At 36.1% G+C, this 26386-nt stretch overlaps 1 protein-coding gene across 2 annotated transcripts; it reads right to left on the reverse strand.

The window, feature by feature from the left end:
* Positions 1-5857: 5857 nt before the first annotated feature.
* On the reverse strand, positions 5858-23484 carry LOC102022412 (prostaglandin-E(2) 9-reductase-like). Of its 2 annotated transcripts, none has more exons than XM_005386853.1 (9): positions 23355-23484; positions 20502-20669; positions 19374-19490; positions 18583-18660; positions 18028-18150; positions 10274-10383; positions 9837-10002; positions 7282-7364; positions 5858-6136 (listed from the first exon to the last, which is right to left on the reverse strand). In XM_005386853.1, exons 1-9 carry the CDS (start codon positions 23436-23438, stop codon positions 6094-6096), a joined length of 972 nt encoding a protein of 323 aa, XP_005386910.1. In that variant the 5' UTR covers positions 23439-23484; the 3' UTR covers positions 5858-6093. The 2 variants fall into 2 exon arrangements, with proteins under 2 accessions (XP_005386910.1, XP_013370847.1); XM_013515393.1 differs by having other exon boundaries at positions 18583-18678.
* Between the last annotated feature and the right edge of the window lie 2902 nt (positions 23485-26386).

Below are 26386 nucleotides of genomic sequence, written 5' to 3' on the forward strand. Positions count from 1 at the left end.
TAGCAATTTCTTTCAGATAAGTTGGAAGTTGAAACTACTTCATAGACCTTATGTGAGGATTCACTGAAAGTTCTGCCTGGTATGTACCAATCACTCAAAATGTTACCTACTATGGTTGATATCATGTCTACTACTTACAGTGTAATTTCCTTTGAGTTAGCTAGAAAAATATTAGGATTATTTTTATTTTCTTTACCTCTACACAGAGCTGAATCATGGTCAGATTTCTACATTTTGAAACAAGATTGTCGTTGCTATTTTAACTATTTACTGGGCAGAACCAAACAGATAAATTTCCTTTTCTCTTCATTTTTATGATACAGCAGCTTTCTGTGACAAATGAATTCTGAGACACACAAAATTAGCACCTAATTTTTTTATGATGCATCATATAGGTGATGTGAAGATCTCATTATGGCTGGATTGTGCATAGAAATATCTTCCTTGGTGAGATTTATTGAAGCTAGTTATCTACTTTAGGCCACAATCTATGAAGTTAGGGTTCAACCTTGGCGTGGAGGACAAATTAAGATTATTTAAAAATAACCAGGAAAACCTTAAGTTTTTTATCACATAAAAAAATATATACTAACCTGCAGGACACATGAGCAGTAGTTCTTAATCTGTTTCTATGTGAAGGCCAAAATTTTGATGTCTGGCTGATGTCTTTCAGACATGGTCAGAAAGAAAAATCTCTATAACCCAGACAACAAAAAGGAGTCCTGAGATAGTAGAGTCTCCTCTCCCTTACAGCCTGGAATCCATCCTCATTGACTCTATGGCAATTATCCCAAGCCGTTTTCACTTGTTCTTGTGTATCCCATTCAGAAGTTGAGACTTCAAGGCACAAACCATCTCTTTTCTCTCTAGAATTAGCCTAACCTTCATGGAGATGCAGAGCAGCTGGACTCAAATGGAGCACAGCATTTGAGACAAAGAATGTGTTAATAGCAACACAGAACAACAGCAGGAGGGACCACAAGACATTTGTTCTACATTTGTGAAACAAGAGGTTTTTCATCTACAATTTGCCAAGAAGGATCAAGGTTAAAACACCCCAAAAACTATCAGCTTCAAAGATACAAGGACCTTTGCCTTCTTCATACTCATCTGAATTTGTGTATAAAAATTTATGTGCACTATGTAGGAAGGAATGTCCTATCAGAAGAAAATCAATGGAGTTACCTGCTCCAGGATATGGAGAAATTGCTCTCATTGAAGACAGACTGCATAGGTACCCAGCAGGTGAATGGGCATATTTGCTGGGGAAGAGAGTTTTCTGAGGTTTTTAAAAACAATAAATCTAAGAAATTGTTGTACATATCAGTACAAATTCCCTTTAAAATAAAAGTGTTTATCTGTCATCTTAAAATTTTATCCCACTTGCCATCTGGTGCAGCCACTCAATCTGTGATCTAAGATGGCTTTCAAATTCTATTGCAACCCTCAGATGTCCATTCGTATAACAAATACTTAATAAAAAGGATTTTTTAAAAAGCTAATTTGGTTCACAGTTTTAGAGGGTCAGTCCATGGCTGGTTGACTCATTGCTTTGGGACCTTTGGGAAACAATTTATCATAAGACAAGAATGTGACAGAGGAAGCCCTAACCTCATGAGTGGAAGAAAAAGGGAAAAAGAGAAAGGAATAAATCCTAAGAGGAAAGTCCCATCTCTACCATCTCAGGATGTCTTCAGTGACTGGGAGACCTTTCAGTAGGCCCTACCTCTTACAGGTTCTAAGACGTCAGTGTGACTCGGGGGCAATTCCTTAACATATGAGTTTTTGAAGGACATTTACCCAAATCATACCTGACTGTGTGAACCTAGAAAAATATTCTTGTCCAAAAAATTATTTCTCCTAGAGCACAGTGGACAAGTATGTGTATAGGGGTGCCAGTGAAATGGAGAAGGGCAGAAATGAAAGCAGAAAGTGAAGGAAGGCTTCAGTAAACTCTGGTCACCTTTACAGAGAACTGTGGCTTACCCTCCCCATAGAGGTTATATTTTCTATAGAAAATTTGAGTAAAAAAAGAAACAGAGAGAAACAGAGGCCAATTGAACTGTTTGATACTATGTGAAAGGAGCAATGTAGTCCTCATAATATCCATAGCCATTTTAGCAGATAATTTTGACAAATTCTAGTATTTTCAACAATATCAGCTGATAGACCCAGGAATACTTGAAAGCATACATGACATACACACTGGCAGAAAAATTCAGAATTCAAGGAAGAAATGTTAATAGATCACAAAAACCTAATCAAGATAGAGACAGAGCACACCATAATCAAATTTTTACATAATAGTAGGAAGATAGAAGGGTTAAATCATTGATGGAATAAGGTAAATCCTGAAGAGTCTGGGTATAGCTCAGTGGTAGAGTATGTCCCTAGATGGAGGAGAGTTTTGGTGCTAATCACTTTTGACAAGAAAATGTCCTTATTATCCTGTATCCCTCAAATTTCAGGCCATAAGGGAGCAGGTAATGACAGTTTATCTCAGGTTAGTGTCTGCTCTGGATTATTTCTACACAGTTTCCCAAAGATTCATGAATTCATAGGTAGGGCTTTTGGGACCTAACTGGGTCATGGGAATATAATACTTATCAGTGGGTTTTCTCACTGATGAATTTACAGCTAAATATGATGTTGGGAGGTGAAGCCTGATTGGAAAAGATAGATCACTGGGGGCACAGTCTGGAAAGGTCTATTTCCCTCTCACCTCCCTTGGTCACTCTCTCTACTTCTGGCCCCCATGCCATGGGCTGTTTCTTCTCTGCCGTGCCCCACTGCCATGCTGCCCTGCCTTGGAGCCAGCTGACTATGGACTGAAACCCTGGAAACTGTGAGCAAAAAAAAAATCTCTCCTCCTTTAGTTTGAGGGAGTCTGGTGTTGTGTCCCAGCGACCAGAAAGTAACTAAAACTGTGATGTTAGAGCAATCTCTTGGTTCAGCTAATTATAGCCCGATCACTTCCCTGTAAGCACATATTTTGCTCATTGTAATTACTAGTAACCTACTGAAGGACAATTACCAAGAAAGGAAGTCACATTCCTCTACAAATTTTATGTAATAGTTGAGTAGCTATTGGTGATCTTTGCCTAGATTCATTTATTTCATTGGGACAACTAAAACATTATTTTCATTGTGAAATATTCATTTGATGATATTTTAATGTCAAAATTTTGTGTATCAAATAAATATAAACTACAGTTTTTCTTATGAGACAATGGAAACTTAATACCTTGCTTTTATTTGTCAACATTCTGAGAACACTTATTATAATAGCAATCATTATATAATTATCAGGAGTAAATATTTTAGCACTCTCACTCTGTGTGTTTGTATCTGTTATAATGTAATCATGTTTTAATTTACATTATATATCAAATTGATTTTCTACTTATTGCTTTGATCTAGTTATCTACCCAAATCTCACTAGTGATATCCCTCGCAAAATGGTTCTCTTATCCTTCAGACTCAACCTCTTGAGTCTTTCACCAAAGCATTGCTTTGGTGTAGCTAAGCATCCAAGACTGCAAGGATTCCAGATCTGAACGTGGCTTGTCTTCTTGTACAGCAGCAGGTTATTTAGAATCCAAGATCTTGTCCATGCATATACTTAATTCTCCTAGAAATATCATTTCTTGCTTTTTAAAAGACCTTACCAGGGGGTTGAAATATTAAGTTAATATTTTAAAGAGAATGTTAAGGTTAATTTTCATTTCCAATTTTATATTGCACAGAAGTTTTTTTTAAAAATTCAGTTTATTGAGCTGGCGTGGCAGAAGAAGAGCCGGAGGAAGAGAGGAGAAAAACGGGGAGGATAGAAAGGAAGGAGATGAAGTCGTAAGTGAAGTTTAAAATAGGTCTTATTAACCCAACAAGAATCTGGAGGTAGCCGGGCATGGTGGCATATGCCTGTAATCCCCACACTCAAGAGGCTGAGGCAGGAAGATTGTTGCAAGTTCGAGACCAGCCTGGGCTACAAAGTGAGCTCAAGGCCAGCCTGAACTGTATGGCAAGACCCTGTCTCAAAAAAACAAACAAACAAAAAAAATTCAGCTTCGCTTACTTTTAATTTTTCCCCTTCATGGTAATATTCTATCTAATAGCTTCCTATCTTGTCCATGTACAAGAAGAATGTCACCCTTATCTCAATCAAATTGCATTACTAGATTTACATAAAGTCAAAAGACTGATACCTATTGTGTTCTAGAAACCTAATGAAATGAGCAAATTAAATCAAAGTAAACAGGAACTTACCTAAACACTATTGCTAATAAAATATTTTTAGTACCACGATATTAAGATTTCTAGAGTTAAATTTCTGCTGACTTAGGCACAGTGAAAAACTTCCATTTCTGAGAACCTCAGGTGACACTGCTGTTGCCGGTCTAGGAAACATTTCAGAAGCAGTGATTTAGAGTGGGCATCTTAGTCTTCTGTGAAGCGCACTGACCAACTGAAGCACAGCATCAGGACATTTCTGCCTTTACCTCCAGGGTAGACCAGAGCTCCCTGGTTCTCCTGGGTCACCCAATCCTTTGTGCTAAGACAAAACGCTCAAAGAGAACTCCTTGCCTGACTGCCTTCTGTGATCAGCTTCAGCACGGCTTCGGTGAGAAACACAGCAAAGAGAACTTCCAGGTGATAAATGGCACTTAGGATATCAGGGCCCCTACACAGTATCCTTCACAAATATGTGTCACTGAAAGCTCTCAAAACATTTTTGGATCATGTAACATTTCACTTACACATACATTTTGCATATATACTGAGTGTTCTAGTCTACAATGCAAGAGATAGTGTGGCTGGTTACATTTAAGACTGAGCAGAGAGCAGAGATTTGCTTTCAACATTAAGTTAGCAATGCATGGCATAGTCCTATGGAAGTAACACCTGCTTTTCTTGGTTTTCTGAAATGGTGGAGCAGGATTAGTTGATTTTCAGTCCACAAATGATAATGGCTTTATTTGGCATTCCCTGAGTATTCATATGATTTAAAATGCTTGTTTAGTCAATTTAAATTCCTTCTACTGTGAAGTGTTTTTATAAATGTGTTTTTCATTTGTGCATGAGAGATAATTATGGTGTCATCTTAGAGCTATATAGTAAACCAACTCCAACATAGCAGCTGAATACAACACTCATTTACTTATAATATAACCATTAGCCTGGCCCCAGATGATTATTTCTTCTGCTCTGGATAGTATTTTCAGTACACAGAGACATCCCTGAGCCTGCATATTGATTGGGCAGTGCTCAGGGGTGCCTCAGCTCTTCTCCTTATAGTTTTCATCATCTCGTCAGCTAGCCAATGTGTCACCAAATCACGTGGCCTAACCCAGGCAGGTAGTAAGAACTTAAACAGACTTTATTGGCATAGGCTCAGAACGGCACGTCATTGCTCATGGCAAATTATTTTACCAGTGCAAGTTATGGGCCAGACCAGACATGTTCTTGTTTTGTTTTGTTTTGTTTCATGTTATTTTACTGGGAATTGAACTCAGGACCTTGAGCTTGCCAGGTAGGTGCTTATGCCACTGAGCTATATCCCTGACCCCAAACCAGATTTACAAAGTGGGAAAATAGACATCATGTCTTAGTGCAATGACATGTACATTCATGTAACAAAGAATATGGAGACTGGGACCCATGAAAAAATCTTAAAAGGAGAAATGACTTGTAAATACTTCCCACCTGCCACTTCTCCTGAGCCTGAGAACTCTTAGCTACTCCAACCCCAGAAATTTTGTAAAGTGGCTATTATTACTTCCAGTTGGCTGTCCACAAACCTCTAGGCAAATCGGTTTTGGATCCTAACAATTTAGAAGGAAACACACCACACAAGTAATAGATTGTACAGGTATGAATATTTATCACAGACAATGAGATATTATTCTTCTGGATGTGACGAAGATGCATATTTTCCCTTCCAGACCCGTAGACTTAGAGCCAGCTGTGTATCCGCTGACAGGCAGCATCCAGGGACAAGAAGTGTTGTGTCCAGAAAGCTGCTTCTGAAACATCTCCTGCATCATTACTCATAAGCAGGGGCTTCTGATGGAAGCCATGGCAAAGGTCTCTGTGCTAATATTCATCAAAGAATGGATGGTTCGGGTGTCCAGCCAAACTAAAATTCAGAAAATGCATAACATCAGCTCAACTCCATTATAGGGAGATAACATGATTTCAATGAAGCTGTCGTTGAGTTAAATTTAATCATTTTAATTAATGACTGGTTTTAAATTTGCCTTCCTTAGTTCATGAACATGACATTATAGTAATTTTTTGTTTGCTTTATTGTTGTTTGAAATAGGGTCTCACTGTGTAGTTCAGATTGACTTGAACTCACTATGTGGCCCAGCCTGGCCTCAAATTCACAGTGATCTTCTTGCCTCAACCTCCCAAGTGCTGGGATTACAGGCATGCAGCACCATGCCCAGCATTAAAATGAATTTGTAAGCATAATTAAATTTCTGATAGTCAATTTTTGCCTGGAATTTCAAAGAACACACAGACACAAAATTTCATATTATTATTCATAAGCCACATGTATCAATGAGCAAAATCAATACCTTATCCCATCTTATTTTTAATTCTCAATGAGAGAGGCTGATTCTTTCTAATTTTGGAAAAGGACAAGTGCAGATATTGGTCAGCATTAAAACATATTTCAGGGTATATGAGCCACTGCTAGCAATTTCACTTCCAGTGTGCTAATTCATAAGTTACTTCCTCATTACCTGTCACTTGACATAATTTGTTAAATTCAGAAATTGAAAGCATTTCACTCATAAGATAGAGTTCCATATTCTAACAGGTTTCTTTTTAATGTGGCACTGTCCGTACTTTACCAACACAAAATATAAAGTGATAGAAATCATTACTTATTAAAACACTCAAAAAGTAGAAATATTAGTCATGAATTGCCACTTCCTTTATCTCTTTAAATTATGTCCCTACCTAATTCTTCATTTTTTCTCTAATCTAAGATAAATTGATATATTTAACAATTTAACTACAGAGAATATATAGTATATATGCTATATTTAGCATATAACATACATGGCTGGTATGGAAAGTTTCACAGAATAAAATGTGCAGAGGCCCAGGTGTGGAAATCCACAGTAAGCCTGGTTTTATTTACAGAAAGGAGATCCCATCTCATGCCTGACTCAAACCAGTCACTGTCTCCTGATATTGAGGTAACTTTTAATATGTGTTACACTTTCCCAGAAAAAAAGTAGAGGCAACATGTTTATCAAAGATACTTACTAATCAGCTGTATTATACCGAAAATTTCTGTCCAGGCCATCTAAAATTTTCATATCCTCTGAGGTCAACTGGAATTCAAATACCTATCCAACAAATAAAAGCGTTTTACTAGTGTTACTCTCAATCCTGTCAATCAAAGTAATCCAAGTAAAAGTAACTAAATGGTGTAGAGGTAATATATAGAATAGGAAAGAAGTGCTGAGTACATAAAGAAGGGGTAGAGTACTTGCCTAGCATACCTATGCCCCTGCCTTTAATTTTTAGCACTGCAGTAACTAGATAAAATAGATGAAAAGTTTTTAAAGTCTATCAGTGTTATTGAATAAAACATGCAAATTGTGAAGGAGGTTAGGTGAAAAAGAAATAGAAATCCAAGCCTTTATACATTAAAACTGAGTATTACAGAAAAGATCTTAAAAGAAACTAGAAAAGATCTTAAAAGAAACTAGAAAAGGTAGAAAACAGACATTTTTGAAAGATGATGTATGTAGAAGATTCAAAAAATATAGAAACTAATTTTTAACAATTGGTTGGCAAGATTCATGAATAGGGTTCAATTTTTGTATTCCATTAGTAAACAGAATGAAAACAAATTCTTGTCATATTAATGAGGCATATATTATCCAAAACCTTGTGACAATATCATCAAAGGGAACCCAAGTGTCTTGAAAAGGAAGTCATCATCTAAATTAGGAGTAGTTTAAGCACCAAGAAGATTGTCAATAATTGCTAACATATTGAAACAAATTGCTAATAGGTCCATAAATTAATGATAATTCTCTAAAAAAGAGATACTGACAGAAAAGTCAATTATATCACAACTGATTGGCCTTAGCCGGAGGTGTTTAGAACTCTATGCTTTAAATTTTTCATATATTTGGAAATTATCCTACTGAAAAGGAGGAAACTATCAAAAGAAAATCAAGTTTTTTTAGTTCCTCTGAATAAATGTAAAGAAATAAAAACTGTATATAATGGAAAGTTATGAAATTTATTGAAATATACTAAAATATAACCTAAACATTTAAAAATTCATATCACAACCTTAGATTGCAAATATCACTACTGTCAAAAGTTCAGTTCTCTCCAACATGATTTTCAGTTTCAATGTATTATCAAGAAAACACTTAAAATGTACTATTTAGTGGTGATTGACTGATTCTCAATTTTTTTGTCTTCTTGAGACAGAGTCTCGCTATGCAGCTCAGGTGGCCTTGAGCTCACATTATAGCTCAGGCTGGTCTTAAACTCGCAAGGATCTTCCTTTCTCAGCCTCCTGAGTGTTGAGATTACAGGCATGCGCCACCATGTCCAGCTCTGAATTATGTAAAGAAATAGTTACATCGCACAAAATATTTTTCAAAAAGAAGAGTTAGGAAGAAGTTTTACCATTCTGCACAGTGTGACTTATTTTCCAACCTGGTTAAAACACTACAGAGAAATAAATAAGCTGTCTGAATACAAGAGAGAAGTCAAAAAGATACTGTGAACATTAGGTATATGATAGAAATGGCAATACAGATCTGTGAGAAAATATTAAATTTTCAGTAACTGTTGCTGGGACATTTGGATATCCATTTAAAAATGTGTATGTGTATGTGTCTCATTATTTCATGTAATATTAGCAAAGCAATTCTAGTTGTAAGGGTCAAATTAAAAGGAAAATCTAAAATACTTCCACAAAGCAAGGTAGTATAACATTGTGGTGTTCCCACTGTAGCACTAGTTAGGCAGCCATCAGTCATAGGAGAAAACCATGAAGTATTTGACAACATTGGGAATAGAAACTTTGTTCATTATAATACGTCATAAAGAGAGTGAAAATACAAACACAATTTGGGAAATTGCTATATCAACACTATATCTGAATCTCAAAAATTAATATCTAGAATAAATTTATGTGGTAAATTAATATTTCAAATATTCCTTAATACTTTATCTCTCTGTCTCTGCACCCTGTGCTTTTTGAAAGAGCCCCTCATTCTACCATCAAGTGGGCCCTGTTACTCAAGTCCTTAAATCTGGTCTTGCCTATAGCTTGCACTTTTCATTACAACTTACCGTAAATGGTGTGCTAGCTTTGAGCCTAGACATGAAAGCTGCATTTAAATTTCCTCTCACTGCCTTGGAATTGAGCCACGTGATGAGAGGCTGGGCTAGTTGCCTGGAGACCAAGCTGTACTGAGGAAGGGGGCATTGTTGTCCTGAAAATTCATGACAGAGTTGAGTGAAAAATATATAAAGTCACATAAGTCAACTCCCTCATTTCAGGCAAAGAGTAAAGACAGAGTCATTGGCCTGGAGTTATTTAGAACACTGCAGACTTGATGTTGAAACCCACCTTTCTGTTTTCTGTGCGGTCCTAACACCACCCATCCATGCTGCCTTTCCTGCTGCCATAGTAGGAGAAAGCTGGTAGAAATTCCCATAAATAAATACAAATGGACTATCATAGAGAATGTCACTCAGCCAAAAGATGTCTGAGAGGTTACAAAGTAGCACAAATGTGAAAGATACTGTGGAGGTTGCCCTGATGTCCACGGCTCCCACATTACCTGCATGTTTTCCTTGATCCGATTCTCATTCAAGCTGTGGGCCAAAACCACAACTCCTCGCTGCATCTGGTAGCGAAGGGCAATCTGGGCTGGAGATCGCTGGTGCTTTTTTGCCATGGCACAAAGGACTGGATCTTCCAAGAGAACTGGGGAGGCTGGGTCCACCCTGGACCAAAAGGCAAAAATGCTCATGCCCTGAAGCTAAAAATTAGGTTTGTTATGAGTCTCCCAAAAGACACTAAGGTGCGTGTTCTAGAACAGAGTTACGTAGCTCTGATCTTGGGCCGAGAAGTATCAGTGTCATCTGTAAATTTGATAGAATTACAATTACCCCCTCCCTGAACCAGCTGCAAGTGACCTCTCCAATACTGAGTATTATGTGACCAAAAATATTTAATTGACAATAGATTTTTAAGTAAACTCCCTATTGACTTTACCATCGCTCATCTCGTGAAGTTCCCAGAGCACAGTAGGCAACCAGGGCAATATCTTTTGATTTGCAGAAAGCCAGCAGTTTGCTCTGGTTGAGATAAGGATGACATTCCACCTGCAAATGGACAACATAGCAAGGCATCAGATTATAAGAAGCCATCAAATTAATGTGAAGGGAAACATGAGTTTTCAAACCTGTGCAACATAAAGTTTTAAATGAGAAGATAACACTATCTCCTGAAAGAAAAAATAATCTAACTCCTAAACAAAAAAAGGAATAAAACAAATATTCTTAAGAAAAAACAATTGTATAGAACAGATTTTGGACTACACAGAGACACAAGAAATTCCATATCTGGCCCAGGGAAACAATTCTTGTAGCCTTGCATATAGCATCATTCCAGATGCAAGAATTTGGTCCAAGATATCTAAAGGCAAGTGTGAAGGGTGAAGAAAAATTTTGGTTGTACTAACAGGGACTCCAAGGATAGGTAGGATCCTGTTAGACAGGAGTTATCTTTCTGCTCACTGAAGAGAGAAGATAAAAATATCTTCAAAAATGAGTTTATGTGTGGTGTGGCCATAACCAGGAAAGCAGCCATTTTCAATCTGCCTTTCCTAAAGAAATGTTGATGATGACCCATTATTAGATTTCATCTCCTTTGTTCTGTAAGTCACAGTTGGCATCATTAAGTATTAAACAGAATTTTGACAGGCAACTGTTACAATGTTCACAAGAAAAATATAAAACAAACTAGCAAGAGCAGAAGAAATTCAATTTAAATGGTAGATTTAAAAAAGAAATATGACTCTTTTAATTCCTATGTTTTACTCAATCAAAGAAAATTATTTTGTCTACAAAACAAGTTTAATTTAGTGAAAAGGTTGCATTTAAATAGATACTTCTCAGAAGTACAAATAGCCAATAAATAAAAAAAAATTTCAACATCTCTGACCATTAGACAAATGTGAATTAAAACAGCACTTGGATTTGATGTCACTCCAGAATGACTATCCTCAAGCAGTCAAATCATAACAAGTGCTGGCAAGGATATGGGCAAATGGTATCTTCCACATAATTGGCAGGGATGCAAACCTGTACAAAAACTATGGAAATTGGTGTGGAGATTCTTCAAAAAGTTAAAAATAGAAGTTCCAGTCACCTCACTATTCATTTTCTAGGCATCTTTTGAAAGAGGTAAAGACATCATATTACAGTGATACATGAATACCTCTGTTTATAGCAGTACAATTTATAATAGCTAAATCTCAGAAGCATGTCCATTCACAGATGAATGGATAAGGAAAATGTGGTATTTATGCACAACATGCACAACTATGGTATAAAAAATGATAAATGTGTCATTTGTAGGAAAGAGATGTACTGTGAGAGTACAGTGTTACATGAAATAAACCAGACATACAAACAAATATCACATGGTTTCTCTTACATGAGAACCCAATATATGAATAAATTAAAGAGTAGAATAAATGATAAATAATAGGAAATAGATAAATAATAAGAGAGAGATCTTTTGCAAATGGGAAAGGAACCAAGAACTAAGGAGAAGGCGTGGGGGAGGGGAAGGGGACCTAAAAAGGAATAAGATGTCTTATGTACCTTTAGCAACTATCTACGATGAAAGTAATCACTATGCATTGCAGATATGTATTAATAAAAATAAAAATTTAAAAATCTGCTTGTCAGAGTCCTTTCATACTAACCAAGGTGAATTATCATTTGGGAAGAAAGCATATGATTTTACTTTTATAATACATTGGTTTTTGTTGACAAATTGTAAAATCAAGTAATAGAGTATACTAAGGAATCACCTCAAAATTCCAAATTAAATTTTTCTTTTCTCCAAGAATTTAATCTTAAGGGACTCTAATCATATAGAATGTAAAGGTAACATTTTAATAAGTAAACTCCATTTGTTTTCACTTTTTTTTGTAATGACAGCACCTTAAAATTTCTTAGATATATACCACAGAAAAACAAGGTACTGTAAAAATTTGGACACAGACTATATGAATGAATGCTTATTTACTAGTTAGAACATATTTTATCACATTTCAATAAGAAATTAAATTTTATTTGGTATTTTTTTCTTTTATTTGGTATTTCAAGCCTACACAGTCCAGGAAAAATACCAGATTATTTAAAAGTGTTGGCTACTAACTTATATATGGCTTCTAAGATTATATTTTTGCTATAATTTAATCATATATCCTTATATTTAGTATAATTGATTAAATTTTAAGTTAGCTTACCAGCAAATTTGGGTTATATGCAATAATAAAATCTGAATAAAAGTTTTATCTTGAGAAAACTACTTTAAATTACCTAGTCTTATACATATCTTACATTAAAATTTTTTTCAACTAATTTGAGATGAATGATGAATAAAACAAGATTGCCTTTTACTCACTACTGACACATGACCCATGCTATTCAAAGTCGCTATAAACTCTATGTAGTTTATAGCTATGAAGAGTGTTTTTCTGAGTTTGATAACTACAATTATAAGTTATATGTTTAGACACCCATCATGATTATTATGTGAAACACCATGAGATTTTAGTGTTTTCTATTTTAAAAATTGCAGTATTATTATTCATATAACAAAATTATTATTATTCATATAATGTGTATGATTGGAAAAATAATAGTTATTCATTTAGCCATAGTTATAAAAAGCATTTTTAAAGACAAATATGTTTTAAAAAACATAATTTTTGACTAAGTTTTCCTGATTCATTACAATCTAAAAAAAATCTAACAAAGACAGCAAAAAACATAAGAATTTATCTCTCTCTCTATCTCTCTCTCTTTTTCTCCCTGTGTCATGGTGGGCATATAAACCATAGGTCTATTTCATAAATGTCTAGTATATGAAAGCTCAAATTTAAGATCCTCCTGCCTCAGATTACCAGAGTTTGGAGATTATAGGCATGGGCCTCCTTGCCTGGGACATCATAAAGTGTTTTTACATACAAATGATTTATGAAACACACTTAATAGAACAAAATATAATGGCTTCCTTCTTGATTTTAAGAAGCCAAGATTATTTGAATTTGTTTTTAGCAATTGATGCTTCAGTAGTTTAATGTAATTGATGACTGAGCTATTTCCTCTCTGTAATGTACATATATGAACATTTGTTCAATTTATATTTACCAAATTTATTTGTGACAGTTATTTCATGAAAAATTGGGATATTAGAGGAGCACATCTAATACTTTTAAGTTATTTATTTGTATAGGAAAATGCACTGAAAGTCATTCTATCTGTGATACAGAAAGCAATGGCTATGGAATCTTAAACATCTAACACAGATAATTATACTCCTGACAGACTAGCAATACAATCAAATGTGTATTAACATTTCTCAAAGTATCTGTTTTACTGTACCAGCAAATTGACTAATTTGTCAGAGATTTTCTTTTTTTTTTTTTTTTTTTTTTTGGTTTTTCTCCGGTACCGGGAACCGAACTCACGGCCTTGCGCATGCCAGGCAGGCGCTTTTGCCGCTGAGCTAAATCTCCAGCCCCTTGTCAGAGATTTTCTTGTTTAGATTTTAGTTGTACCACAAAGCAACATGGCAATATAAATTTACCAGATTTCCCAACACTTCAAGTTAAATTACATTTTCACAAGATGAAACAAGTTGAACCTACCTGGTTATAGGCTGAACTCACAGATTTATATGTGCAAGTTTTGAATTAAATTTTTATATACCATTAACTTGATTTTAAAACCTTTACATTTTTTCTTTAGTCCCATATAATCTGAAGGCTAACACTTTTAATGCCTACTTTCCAGCTAGGATCAACTAAAATAAGAATTTCCTGAGTAAACGCAAATATCCATCTTAACAGAAAAGATTCAGATAGAGAACCAAAAACCTTTCGGTCAAACAAAGCAAAATTAAAAAGCAAAACAAAATATGTAAGTGTGCAGATCCAAAATGGGATTCACTAGGAATGAAACAAAAAAAAACCCGCAAACTCAGAAGGGCAAAAGTAAACAGTCATGGCTATGTACTTTAGACAAAGTTATTTCTACAAATTATAGGGACAGTTTAAGTGCTAAGTTTTAATTAAATGCTGGCCAATTTTGTTAGAGACTTTTCTGACGACTGGAGCAAGAATGGATGCTGTGGAGTTGCTGGGGGTCAGCCAATGTGTTGGTTACAGGGATGCCTTGCCAGAGTGGCTCCTCCGCTGCTGCTCTGCTTAGCTGAGTGCTCTTCATAACACAGGCTACATGAAATCAAAGCACACCGTCCGTTTTCCTACCAACTCTGAGACCTACAGGCAACATGCGGATGAAGCTAGTTGCATGCCAGAAGAGTGGTTATATAGGTTGTCTTCTCCATATACAGCCCAAGGCAAAAGAAGGCACCCAAGGGTCACCACTGCAGGTACTGAGTGTGCAGACTCCCTGTCCCAGGAGATCTTCCGTGGTACCTTGCAGCAGTGGGTGTGCAGTGATATCCCTTGTGCTGAGAGTGAGGGCTCTTAACCTATGGGGCAGTACTTCGCTGAACTATGGGATAGAGTTGATGCTAGTATAAATACATGAACCAAAACCAAAAAAAATAAAACAAAACAAAAAGCCAGAAAGCCCTGAAAACTGAAGCATGTGGGGGAGCTCAAGGCAACAAGTGAATACACTCTATTTACTTCTTCCATGAGCTCCAGAGAGTTCCACCAGGAATAATGAGTTCTGAAATGGGATCCTGTGAGACCAACGAGCGTCGTGGGTCAGTCACTTTAACACCTCCATCAAGACACTGGTCACCCAAAGTCACCAAGACTGGGCCAGATGGAGGATTTCTCTCTTCTCTTCAGAATCTAAGTACTTTTATGTAAATAAATTTCCAATAAGACTGTTAATGTCAGCAATCTTTTTTGTTTCTTATTGACTTTATCATAAACATAGACCAGCAATCACACTGATACCTAAAATAATTACATTAAAATCCAAGCGTACCTTTAGATACCAGATCGCTAAAATTCTACCTGGGGACTTCAAGTTAAGATTAACATTTTCCATTCCCACACAAACCACAACAGAGATGCCCCACTGTCCTGCCTTCTCCGTGCACCTTTGTAGCTACTCCCTGCAAAGGGCTGCCAAAGGTGTGAATAACAAAGACACGAATTTTCCAATCATTCAAACTGCTGAAGGCTCAAATTGGAGAACTTCAAATGGCTCAGCTGAGCTCCAAATGGCAAGAAAATCTAGGAACGACAAGGCCTGAAATGGAACAATGGGGAGGACTTATCAGTGGTCAAAATTGGGACTATAATTCTAAAACATTAAATTTTTTTATTTTATGAAGAGCAGCAATAACAGGAGATACTGGCCCCAAGGAATGAGAGGAGGGTCTGTGGCAGCTGCAAGAGCTCTTTTCTCTGTTCTCTTCATCTAGGGCCGGAGAAGCCATAAGAGGTATTTTAACCTAATGAGCAGACGAAAGATGCTAGTCTCATCTAGGACACAAAATCATGTGGACAGGCCCTCAGGGAAGAGGATTGGGTCTAGGATGCTCCCTAGACTGGATTCTGTCCCCTGCCTACATCATGGGTGAGAGAAAAATATATGACAATGAATTTTTATGGCCAGCGGTCTTCAGTAACTGTAGGGACCTTGCTAACAGTAGAGGAATTTCTTCTTTAAAATGAGAAAAATCAATTCAAACATATAAAAAAATCCTTGATTCTAATGTAAAAGATACAGAAAGAGATCACAAGACATTTTTTTCTTGATGACTAGTATGATAGCTCAATTCTCAGAAGATTGATAAGAGAAGCTACTAAAGATTCTATTACCATTTAGGTAACATTATAGTTTATCTTGACTTGATATATAAATTTTTCTTATAAAATATAAGGTATGAAAAAGAAAATAATAGTTAAAAAAAGTACTATTTATAAGCCTCCATGAAGTAAATAAATTTGGGCAAAAATCATCAACAGATATTCAATTACTGTGGAGAATTTATTTAAGACATAACTTCCATTGGTGATTATTATTCAGCAGCGTACTACTATGGAATACAGAGAGGGAGCAGAGGCTTCCAAAGAAGAGATCTGATGCACAAAGTGCTGGGTGCCTTCTCCAGCACTGGAATGAACAAATAAACAAAAAAATTAACCAACAAAAGAAATGAAGACAAGACCCATTATAACCACCGGAACAAAGAGAACAAAGTCACCTCACTAGCAGTGAGACAATCTGTCACTCTGTGCTTTCTACTGGGATGAAATATGCTGGATGTGACATGCTATGGATATTTTCTTACCAAAGATGGTTAACAATATAATAAAGCAGCTGGTCTAACTTCTAAGATACAAAATTTAATATATAGAACCAAATTATGCATAATTACAAGTAAAGAATCTGACGAGTATTGAGTATTTGCAAAGTTTCATGTGAACATCATGGGAAAAATGACTGGTAGTCTTTTAAGGTTAAAGAGCTTGAAGAACAGGATAAAAACTTACATGTGAACCACAAGTTTACCCTGGTTAAGAAAGCAAGTATAGAAGACATTTTGGAAAAATAATGGAAAATTTGCATGTGAAGTAGATATTAAAAGATGAGAGAGAGTCATTACTTCCTTAGACTTAATAATGCAACTGTAACTGTTGGGGGAATATTTTTTTTCTTAGGAGATGTTTTTTTCTGTTTGTAGGGGTGAACAGTCATTTACAGAATTTACTTTGAAGAGATTAAGCAGAATATGCTCGTAAATGGAAATACACACACACACACTCGTACCAACATATGACAACATAGAAAGTTAGGGTATAAGTGGGAAAGGATGGATTTTCTTCATTATTCTTTCAAATGTTCTAATGGGTTGAAATCATTGTCATAAGAAATTCTGATAAAATTAGTATTGAAATGACAATAATTTTTAATATTTCCATTACAAGATAATATTGCATAGTAAATTCATGAATTTGGAAGCTCTGTTTTACAATTAAGATGGACTACTACATTCCTAGAAGCTATCTAAAAGTAAGAGTTCAGAACCAGACACAAAATGTATGTGCTTGAACGATTGATAGGTGACCAAAATATGCCCAGACACTTTGGTCAGCTCTATGTTCTAGTAAGTATCTGAGTGTTGATTTCATCCAACATTAATATTACCATAAATGAGTAATATGCTTCCTATATCCTGAGTGACTATCAAAGTCAACAGTAAATTTTTCCCATATTTACACCTCCAGACTAAAAGGAGAATGCCAGAATGAAAGACTCAAACATCAAAAATCTACCCAGAGATTAGAATTAGAATTCCAACCAAAATATATCTTAGGCTTCTTTTGTGACCATGGCCTGCTTTCATGGCTCTAATTCCCATGCATAGTGCTCTTAACAGCAGCTGCACCCACCCAATTTGTGGTCATCGTGCATAGCCCAAGGAAAGTGCATCTTCTCCTGAGGTCTACATAATGAGTATTTGCCAAGTTTCCACCCCACCCACCCTCTTGATGACCTCAACTTCCCCTACATTTTATACACCATTTAGTGCTAAAATGCCCCATATGTTTCAATAAGATATTCTCAAGCAGAATCATAATGAATGATCATCTGTGCCTTCCCAAAGTCTCAGCTCTAAGCTTCCTCTGCACCACAAAGGCAAAACAAATAGAGCAAAGTGGGAAACAGAGACATCCAAATAAGAGTAGCAGATGGGAAAGAAAACCAGAATGAATGAAGTCAGAGGGCACTCACCTGATTACAAACAGGCTTGTACTTGAGGCCTGGCTTGTTGAGGATCATCTCCAGCTGCCTGCGGTTAAAGTTGGACACCCCAATGCACTTGGCCAATCCCAGCTCCTTGCACTTCTCCATGGCCTGGAGAGAAACAGGTTGTGAAGAACAACTTGTGAGATTATCTTCAAACCAATATGCCTACCAGCAAGAACGGTTAGAAGGAGCACTGCAGAGAAATGCTGGAGATTGTTGTGTAGAGACAAGCATTTGTTGCAAAAATAGAACAAGATAGTGACACCAGGGAAAAAAACATTCTTATTCCTTCCTAAGCAAATGGAAGAAACCATTGCATGTGGAGGGCAAGAGATCCCAATCTCTACTTTTTTCAGTTATTCTCTGCTATTGCTATTACACTCTAGCAAAACATTCTTAGGCACTACTCCATCAGACTAGTCCTTGTGGAGGCCCTAAATGTCTAGATCTGACAGTGTACAAGTCATTCTCACAGCTGGAGGTCAAACTTGACCCTGTCTTCCTACTCCTGCCTCTGTGCTCTCTCCTCCAGGGACTCACCGCCCACGTATCACAGAGATCCACTGTATCAAATAATAGTTTTCCATGTTCATCTCGGGGTATAATATCCTCTCCAGGCTGGAATAGAAGCAGACACTTTAGAGATTTTAATGAATTTGTGTTGCCACAACTAGTTACTGAACAAGTGTTTTTGGGACTAGGATAATAGGCTTCACGAAGCATGTTAGCAGCACTTTACATACTGACATTTGTAAAGTATTTTCTTCTGAAGTAATAAGAAATGTCCTCTGAAGACAGGCTTCCTGTAATCATTCATCTTTTGCATATTTAATGCGTGCTATTTTCCAGAGTCTAATAGGGTCCCATCTGACCTTTGTCACATTTGTCAGCCCCTGCATTTTCCCCTGGAGAAAGATCTCTGTCTCTCACTGGGTAAGGAAGTAATTACATGGCCTTAATATCCAGCAATAATGGATTGTTTTCTTGACCCAGGGAAAACAACAGACCCCATATCCCACAGGACGTGTGATAGTCTAGTGGCATGCAGAAATACCAAACAGGATCAGTAATTTTTTTTTTCCTTTTGCCTTAAAGGTGGCTTTTGTTATTTCCGCAAGTCTTTGAGACACAGGATTTGAGTTGTTGAAATCTGTTCTCTTGGAGGCAAAAAGTGTGGAATGAAGGATTAAAAAATTCCTCAAAATAAGGGTACTTAGGATTTTCTCTGGTGTAGGGCACACTATTTTCTGTTAAAAATTCTTCATTTAACCATTTACATAAATAACATTTAAACTGATATTGTCAGTGACAGAGCTTGTGTACATGTTTACCTGCAAAGGTGTTGGAAAATGAATAAGATAGAGATCAACATAGTCCAGTTGCAGTTTTTTCAGTGACATTTCCAAGGCTGGTTGGACCAACTCTGGTTTACTGAATGTGGGCCAAAGCTACAGAGGTTAAAGAAAAAAATCTGAAATTAAAACTTAAGCCAACTTTGTTGACTTGCTTCACTTAATACGGAGAGAATTTCTACTTTTTTTTTTTTTTTTTTTTTTGTCTATTTGAGACAGGGTCTTGCTATGCAGGTCAAGCCGGCCTTGAACTCACTTTGTAGCCCAGGCTGGCCTTGAACTCACAATGATCCTCCTACCTCAGCCTCCCAAGTGCTGGGATTACAGGCATGTGCCACCAGGCCTAGCTAATTTCTACTTGTTGAAAACTCTTTAACAGAGGGGAAATGTAGCCAGTGCTTTCCTTAGTTTGCTTTCATCTGTCTTGTACATGCAAAGTTTATTATGTTTATTTATTGGTAGCATATTTACTAAAATGGAAGAAAATTAATCAAGACTTTAGTTTTTTCTCAGTGGTAATGACCATTACATGAATTATATTTTATTAAATTTATAAAGTGGTACACAAAATTATTCTAAATCTTTATCTATTCAACTCAATGGGGAAGAATTAGTAGTCTCTTAATCTAATAATTAAAGGGCAGAATAGTTGAGAACATTTTAATATGTTCTGTACACAACTAATCAGATTTTAGGTATATCTTTCTAATACTAAAGACCTTCCTTACATTGATTTTTTTTAATTGACCAAGTGAAAATTTAAAATTAGATGAAAAAAATTTCAGAAAGTTGCACAAGAGATCATAAAAGCCAGAATCTAATCATTTTACTGTCTTATTCTAGTCAATAAGGAATCACATATCTCTAACCTAAGACTCAAAGAAGTAAAGTGTCTCAACATTAAAGTCACCAGTACAGGTACCCTAATGATGACAAAGACATCACTTTATCTGTTTTGGATCCTAGTTTTAATACATAAATCAATGTGCATAAAACTTGTACAAATAAGCAATAATTCATCAAATAGCCAGTGATCCATCCTATAATTGTCATCCCCATATAATCACATTAAATAAATATACACACAGAATAACATACACATAATACCTTTGAAGTATAGAATATGTCCTCCCTCTTTACAATGCCATCTGCGATCTTACTTCTGATGGCCAGTCCTACTTCTTCTTCATTTTGGTACAGATATGCTGCATCAATATGGCGGAATCCGGCATCAATAGCTAATTTGGTAGCCTCTATTATCTTACTTTTGGGAACCTGGAGGTGCAACCAAAGACACTATGTGGAGATCAATGTGTTGACAAGAATACATTTAATACAGCTATAAATTTTCCTTAATAAGGATTCCTCTTCTGAATATAGGAAAAATAAATTGAAAATTTTCTGCAAAGTACTTGTCAGTCCAGATGTCATTAAAAATATACATGATTCATGGATTGGGGCTCAAATTAACAATATTAACAAGATTTTAAAACCAACTGACTCCAACATGCAGAAGTGACTTTGAAGGTCTCAATACTTGGGGTGAGGAAGTAACTTCAGATATGTTGGAAATAAAAAGGGAATTAAATTAGAAGTGGTCACTGAAGATATGGTGGTATTGTTGCAGTCTCACTGTAAAACTTTAACGGATAAGTTGTTTCATGTGGGTGATCAAAGAAAATAGTTCCTTCAGAAGCAATATTTGTCTGGTGAAGATGCTGTCAACATTGCTGAGATAACAACAAATAACTGAGAGTATTACATAATCTTGGTTGATACGATAATATCGGGCAGAGGATGTAGCTCAGGGACACAAGCACCTGTCTGGCAAGCACAAGGTTGTGAGTTCAATTCCTGGTACCAAAAATAAATAAATAAATAAATAAATAAATAAATAAATAAATAAATAAATTAAGTAATTTGATGATACTAAGGGTGGGGAGAATTGACTTCAATTTTAGAAACACTATACTATGATAAAAATCCTACAAATGACATTGCCTGTGAAAGACCTATATTTTATGAAAGGCATAGTTAATTGATGTGGAAAACTTCACTGCTGTCTTATTTTAAGAAATTTCTACATTCATCTCAACCTTAAGCAAACATCGCCTAGATCAGTTAACACCCATTAAGAAGGCAAGACCTTACATCAACAAGATTTAAATTTGCTAAAAGTTCAGATGATCAAAAGCCTTTTTTAAAAAATAAAATCTTTTGTAAGAAAGTCATATACCTTGTTTTTTATACATAATGCTCTTGCCCAAGTGATAGAGTATAGTGGAAATATATCTTTGAAAACATGAAGGAAAACAAAAAGATCATGTAACTCAGCTTGTTACAGTGGTCTGGAACCAAACCACAATATCCCCAAAGAATGCTTATAAAGTTTATAAATGTAAGAAATTAAAACCAATTTATGAAGAATTAGTGAAGCAGCTGCTTCCCCTGAAAATAAAAGTTACTTCTTTTAGTAAAGTTATGATTAGAGTAAGTTTTAAATTTTTGCTTATGCTATGGTTTGAATGTGTCCCACATACCATGGGGACACATTCATAGTATTTCCCAAGTACTATGTGGAAAAGATAATCTTCAATGTAATGGTGTGTGGGTGGGGCCTTATGATAGGAGTTTAGCTGTGAGGGATCCGACCTCATGAACAGATTAATGCTAAAAGTAAAAAGGCTAGAGGCTGCCAGTTCTTCTTCTGCCTTATGCATTAGAATAATACAGAAAGAAGGTCCTTGGCAGTTGCAGTACATTCCAGGTTGAATTTCCCAACTTCTGCAGCTGTAAGAAAGAAATCTGTGCTTCTCATAAATAACTGAGTCTCAGGTATTTCATTATAGCTGTTCAAAATGGACTGTTTGTATGGCAAAATTGAATGAAGATTCTAAAGTGCTTTTATGAAAGAAAAAAGCTGAAATTAAAATCAAATTATTTTCTACGTATTTTGAAGTATTTCAGAATCTATATTTTTTTCCATGAAATTAGAAAATTCTGTTCTTGCAGCCTTTCATGATCCCAGACCAGGGCTATTCACCAATACAGATTTACCAAGTCTGAATCTATAGTTTTGTCCTTATTCATCATTCATGTCTATTTGCTCTATGAAGAGAAAGTGTTATTAAAGATCATCAAAATGTCTCTCAATATTTGTTTATGACTAAAAGATAAGACACATGACATTCAGGTTTTATGTAGCTGGACCTTGGCCACACATTGGATAATCTGCAATAATGTGGGAATGAAAATATTTTCTCAGCTTAATGATTTACCCACTTGCTCATGTTTGTGTTAGAGTTCTATCTCTACACTCTTCTTTCAAATTCAGTGTATATGAATGTTGACCAAGAAACTAGACTTGCTTCATTGGAGTATAGTTTACCTCCCATATGATGTTACATTTTCCTTTCAGATAAATTCACCAGGATGGAGAGTGGTGCCCGTGATATCCTATCTAGCCCACCAGGTCCAGTATTTGCTGAGCAGTGCCCAGAAGGCTGCTCCTCAGCAGAACACCAACATTATTCCACCTTTCTTATGCTCCTTGTTTCTAGTAACTTCTACCACAAAGATTTCTCTGGATCACATCACCCTGCAAAAAGGAAAACTTCCTTGAATTACAGAAACAAACCAATCCCATTGAAATCAGACTCCAAGAATGACAAGCAGTGTTCCTGACTGTCGGGTTCCACATCCTGCATCATGCCATGAAATAGACAAGCAATCAGCAAAGTGGAGTCCAGGATAATCAGCAGGTCTTCACAGAGAAAATCACAGTGCAGAGTAAAATGTTACTACCTGCTCTCTCATACATGGGCTAACTCTAGCCTGAAAAAACGGACATCCAAATGAGTCCCCTGAGTAACAGGAACACAAATTTGAAAATACTGGCCAGCTTCCACTCATGCTAAGATGTTTTGCCTTAAATCTGCAAGCCCCAAACATTATTGTTACCTTATTAGGAATACTGGTTCCAAATCCCAGGACAGGAATGAAATGCCCATCATTCAGTGCCAGTTGCAGATGTTTCTGGTCCATAACTTGTTACTTCTCTAGCTAAGCAGGTGCTGATTCTTTGTTTTGTCTTCAGAACTTATGAAACAAGAAAGAGGCAATGCTCCAAATACCTGTTCAAAGATTAACCAGTTCTTTGTAGGTGTGGCAAGTTAAGCCCTGTTTCAGGGAGAGAATTGGGTTGGCTTTTTAAAATACAAATTAATTTTCTCAATATTTTGTCATAATAAAACTATCCACTTCTTTCAGAAGACAATTTTCTACTCAGAGTTCACATACATTATTGCAAATTATGAAAGAGATTGGTCGAGTAATTATTGACTATAAGTTAGACTAGCAAAAACCTCAACCTATTGATCCTTTTTCCTTGTTTGTTTTTGAGAAAATGAAGACACATTTTTATTATACATCATTTCAAGCATTTCACTAACTTACACCATTATACTGCAAATACACACACACTTTAAGAAAATGAAGAAATGGTTATATTTTTTAGATAGGTGCTCAGTAAATGATCAAAGTGAAAATTGTTATATTCTTGTTAAACAGATCCTTGTATCAACTTTGTTTGTACCTTCTGAAGCTTTTAAAATAAATTGTATTTTCTCTGAAATTAGTTTCAGGTATAAATTATTTATGTTTTTAGACACGAAATGAATTTCTTTAGATGGTATATTTGGTTCCTTTAAAAATCTGTTTTGGAAAATACTTGGAAGAAGAACAGCTGGATTAAGTGGTACCACCAGTCCTAGTTTTGTGAGGAACTGATTTCCACATGGGTTGTACCAGTCTATATTGCCACCAACAGTGAGAAAGCATTCCTTTTTCCCCACAGCCCCTCCAGCACTTCTTGTTGGTTAATTTATGATGACAGCCGTTCTTACTCAGGTCAGATGAAATCTTAGTGTTGTTTTAATTTGCATCTCTTGAATGATCAGGGATGTTGAACATTTTCTCTTGTATTTATTTGCCATTTGTATTTATTTGCCATTTGTATTTCTTCATCTGAGAAGTATGTGTTCATTTTAGATGCCCATTATTGGATTGGGTCTTTGAATTTGGGGGGTCTGATGTTTTTCAGTTCTTCATATATACTAGATATAAGTCCTTTACCTGAGGGACAGTTAGCTAAAATATTACTTTTCCCATTCTGTTGGTTGTCTTTTCCCTCCAATGGTGATTTCTCTTGATGTGCAAGAGCTTTTTAATAGGATGAGATCCTAGTTGTTGGTTTTTTGAAGTGTTTCCCATGCAGTATGGATTTTGTTTATGAAGTCTTTGCCTACTCCTATGTCTTCAAGGTTTCTACCTACTTTTTCTTCTAGTAGATTTAGTGTTCCTGTTTTAATATTTAGATATTTGACCCATTTTGACTTTAGTTTAGGGCGTGGTGATAAACATGGGTCTAGTTTTAGTCTTCAGCATGTGGAGAGCCAGTTTTTCCAGCACCATATATTAAAGAGGTTATCTTTCTTCCAGTGAATATGTTTGGTCCTATTGTCAAAGATAATGTGGCTGAGTGTGTTTGTAGTTGTGTCTGCATTTTCTAATCTGTTCCACTTGTCCTTGGGTCTGTTTTTTTGCCAGTACCATGCTGATCTTATCACAGGAGCTTTGTAATATAATTTCAAGTCAGGGATTGTTGTACTTCCTGCCTTGCCTTTGATGCCTAGAATTACTTTGCTATTCTAGATCTCTTCTGGGTCCAGATGAATTTTAGGAATGTTTTCTCTAGTTCTGTGAGGTATGCTAAATGTATTTTGTTCACAATTGCATTAAATCTGTATAACAATTTTGTGAGTATGGCCCTTTTCACTATAGTGGTTCTTTCTATTCAAGAGTAAGGGATATCTTCCCATTGCCTGATATCCCTTTGATCTCCTTTTTCAGAGCACTGTAATTTTCAATATGTAAATCTTTTACTTCCTTTGTTAGACTGACTCCTAAGTATTCCATTTTGCTGAATGCTATTGTGAAGGGTGTGGTTTCTTTCCTTTCTCTCTCAATAAGTTTGTTTCTTGTATACCAGAATGCTATTGGTGTTTGAGCATTGATTTTGTAACCAGCCATGTGACTGAATTTGGTTATTAACTCTAGGTGTCTTTTGGTGGAGCTTTTGGGGTCTTCTACGTAGAGTAACATGTTATCTGCAAATAATGATAAAATAACTCCTTCCTTTCCTATCATTATTCCTTTTATTTCTTTCTCTTATCTAACTACTCTGGATAAAATTTCCAGGACTACATCGAATAAGAGCAGAGACAGTGGACATCATCATCTTGTTCCTGATTTTAGAGTGAAAGCTTTCAATTTTTGTCTATTTAGTATAATGCTGGCCATTGGTTTGTCATAGATGATGGCTTTTATTGAATTGAGATAAAGATCATCTAGTCCAATTTTCTGTAGGGTTTTTATCATGAACGAGTGCTGGACTTTATCAGAAGCTTTCTCTACATCAACTAAGATGATCATGTGATTTTTGTCTCTGGTTCTGTTGATATGGTGTATTACATTTATTGGTGTGTGTCTTGGTTACTTTTCTCTCGCTGCTGGGACAAAATATCTGATGCCCAAAATTAAGGAAGGAAAGGTTTATTTTGCTTACAGTTTGTGGAGGTTTCAATCCGTACTTGCCAGATTATAAGGCAGAGGGGCACGTGGCAGAGGGCTGCATCTCAGGGTGGCAGCACACAGCTAAGCCACAACCACACACCAGGGCGGAATGGGAGAGGAATGTCCCAAGCACTCTTTTGCTCTCCCTTACATATGCAAACTATCCACCCCAGGGCGGGTGTAGCTCTCACACCCACAATCATTCAACTCTAATAGCCTGCCCCATGGTTGCATGAGGCATTGGGGGGAGACACAGACATAAATCATAACATTTCACCCCTGGTCCCCCAAAGACTCATGCCCATCCCTTTATGCAAACAGCATTTACTCCATCTGCAAGAGTTGCCAAAGTCCTAACA

The sequence above is a fragment of the Chinchilla lanigera genome, unplaced genomic scaffold, assembly GCF_000276665.1.
Source record: "Chinchilla lanigera isolate Chin_1 unplaced genomic scaffold, ChiLan1.0 scaffold00028, whole genome shotgun sequence".
Lineage (NCBI taxonomy): Eukaryota > Metazoa > Chordata > Mammalia > Rodentia > Chinchillidae > Chinchilla > Chinchilla lanigera.

Coding starts and splice junctions, on each gene's coding strand:
- LOC102022412 (XM_013515393.1), bottom strand. CDS start 23,438: ATGGACCAGAAACATCTGCAACTGGCACTGAATGATGGGCATTTCATT. Junction 18,151..18,582: donor ATCTCTGTGATACGTGGGCG/GTGAGTCCCTGG, acceptor GTTTCTCTCCAG/GCCATGGAGAAGTGCAAGGA. Junction 10,003..10,273: donor ACTTCACGAGATGAGCGATG/GTAAAGTCAATA, acceptor CTTTTGGTCCAG/GGTGGACCCAGCCTCCCCAG.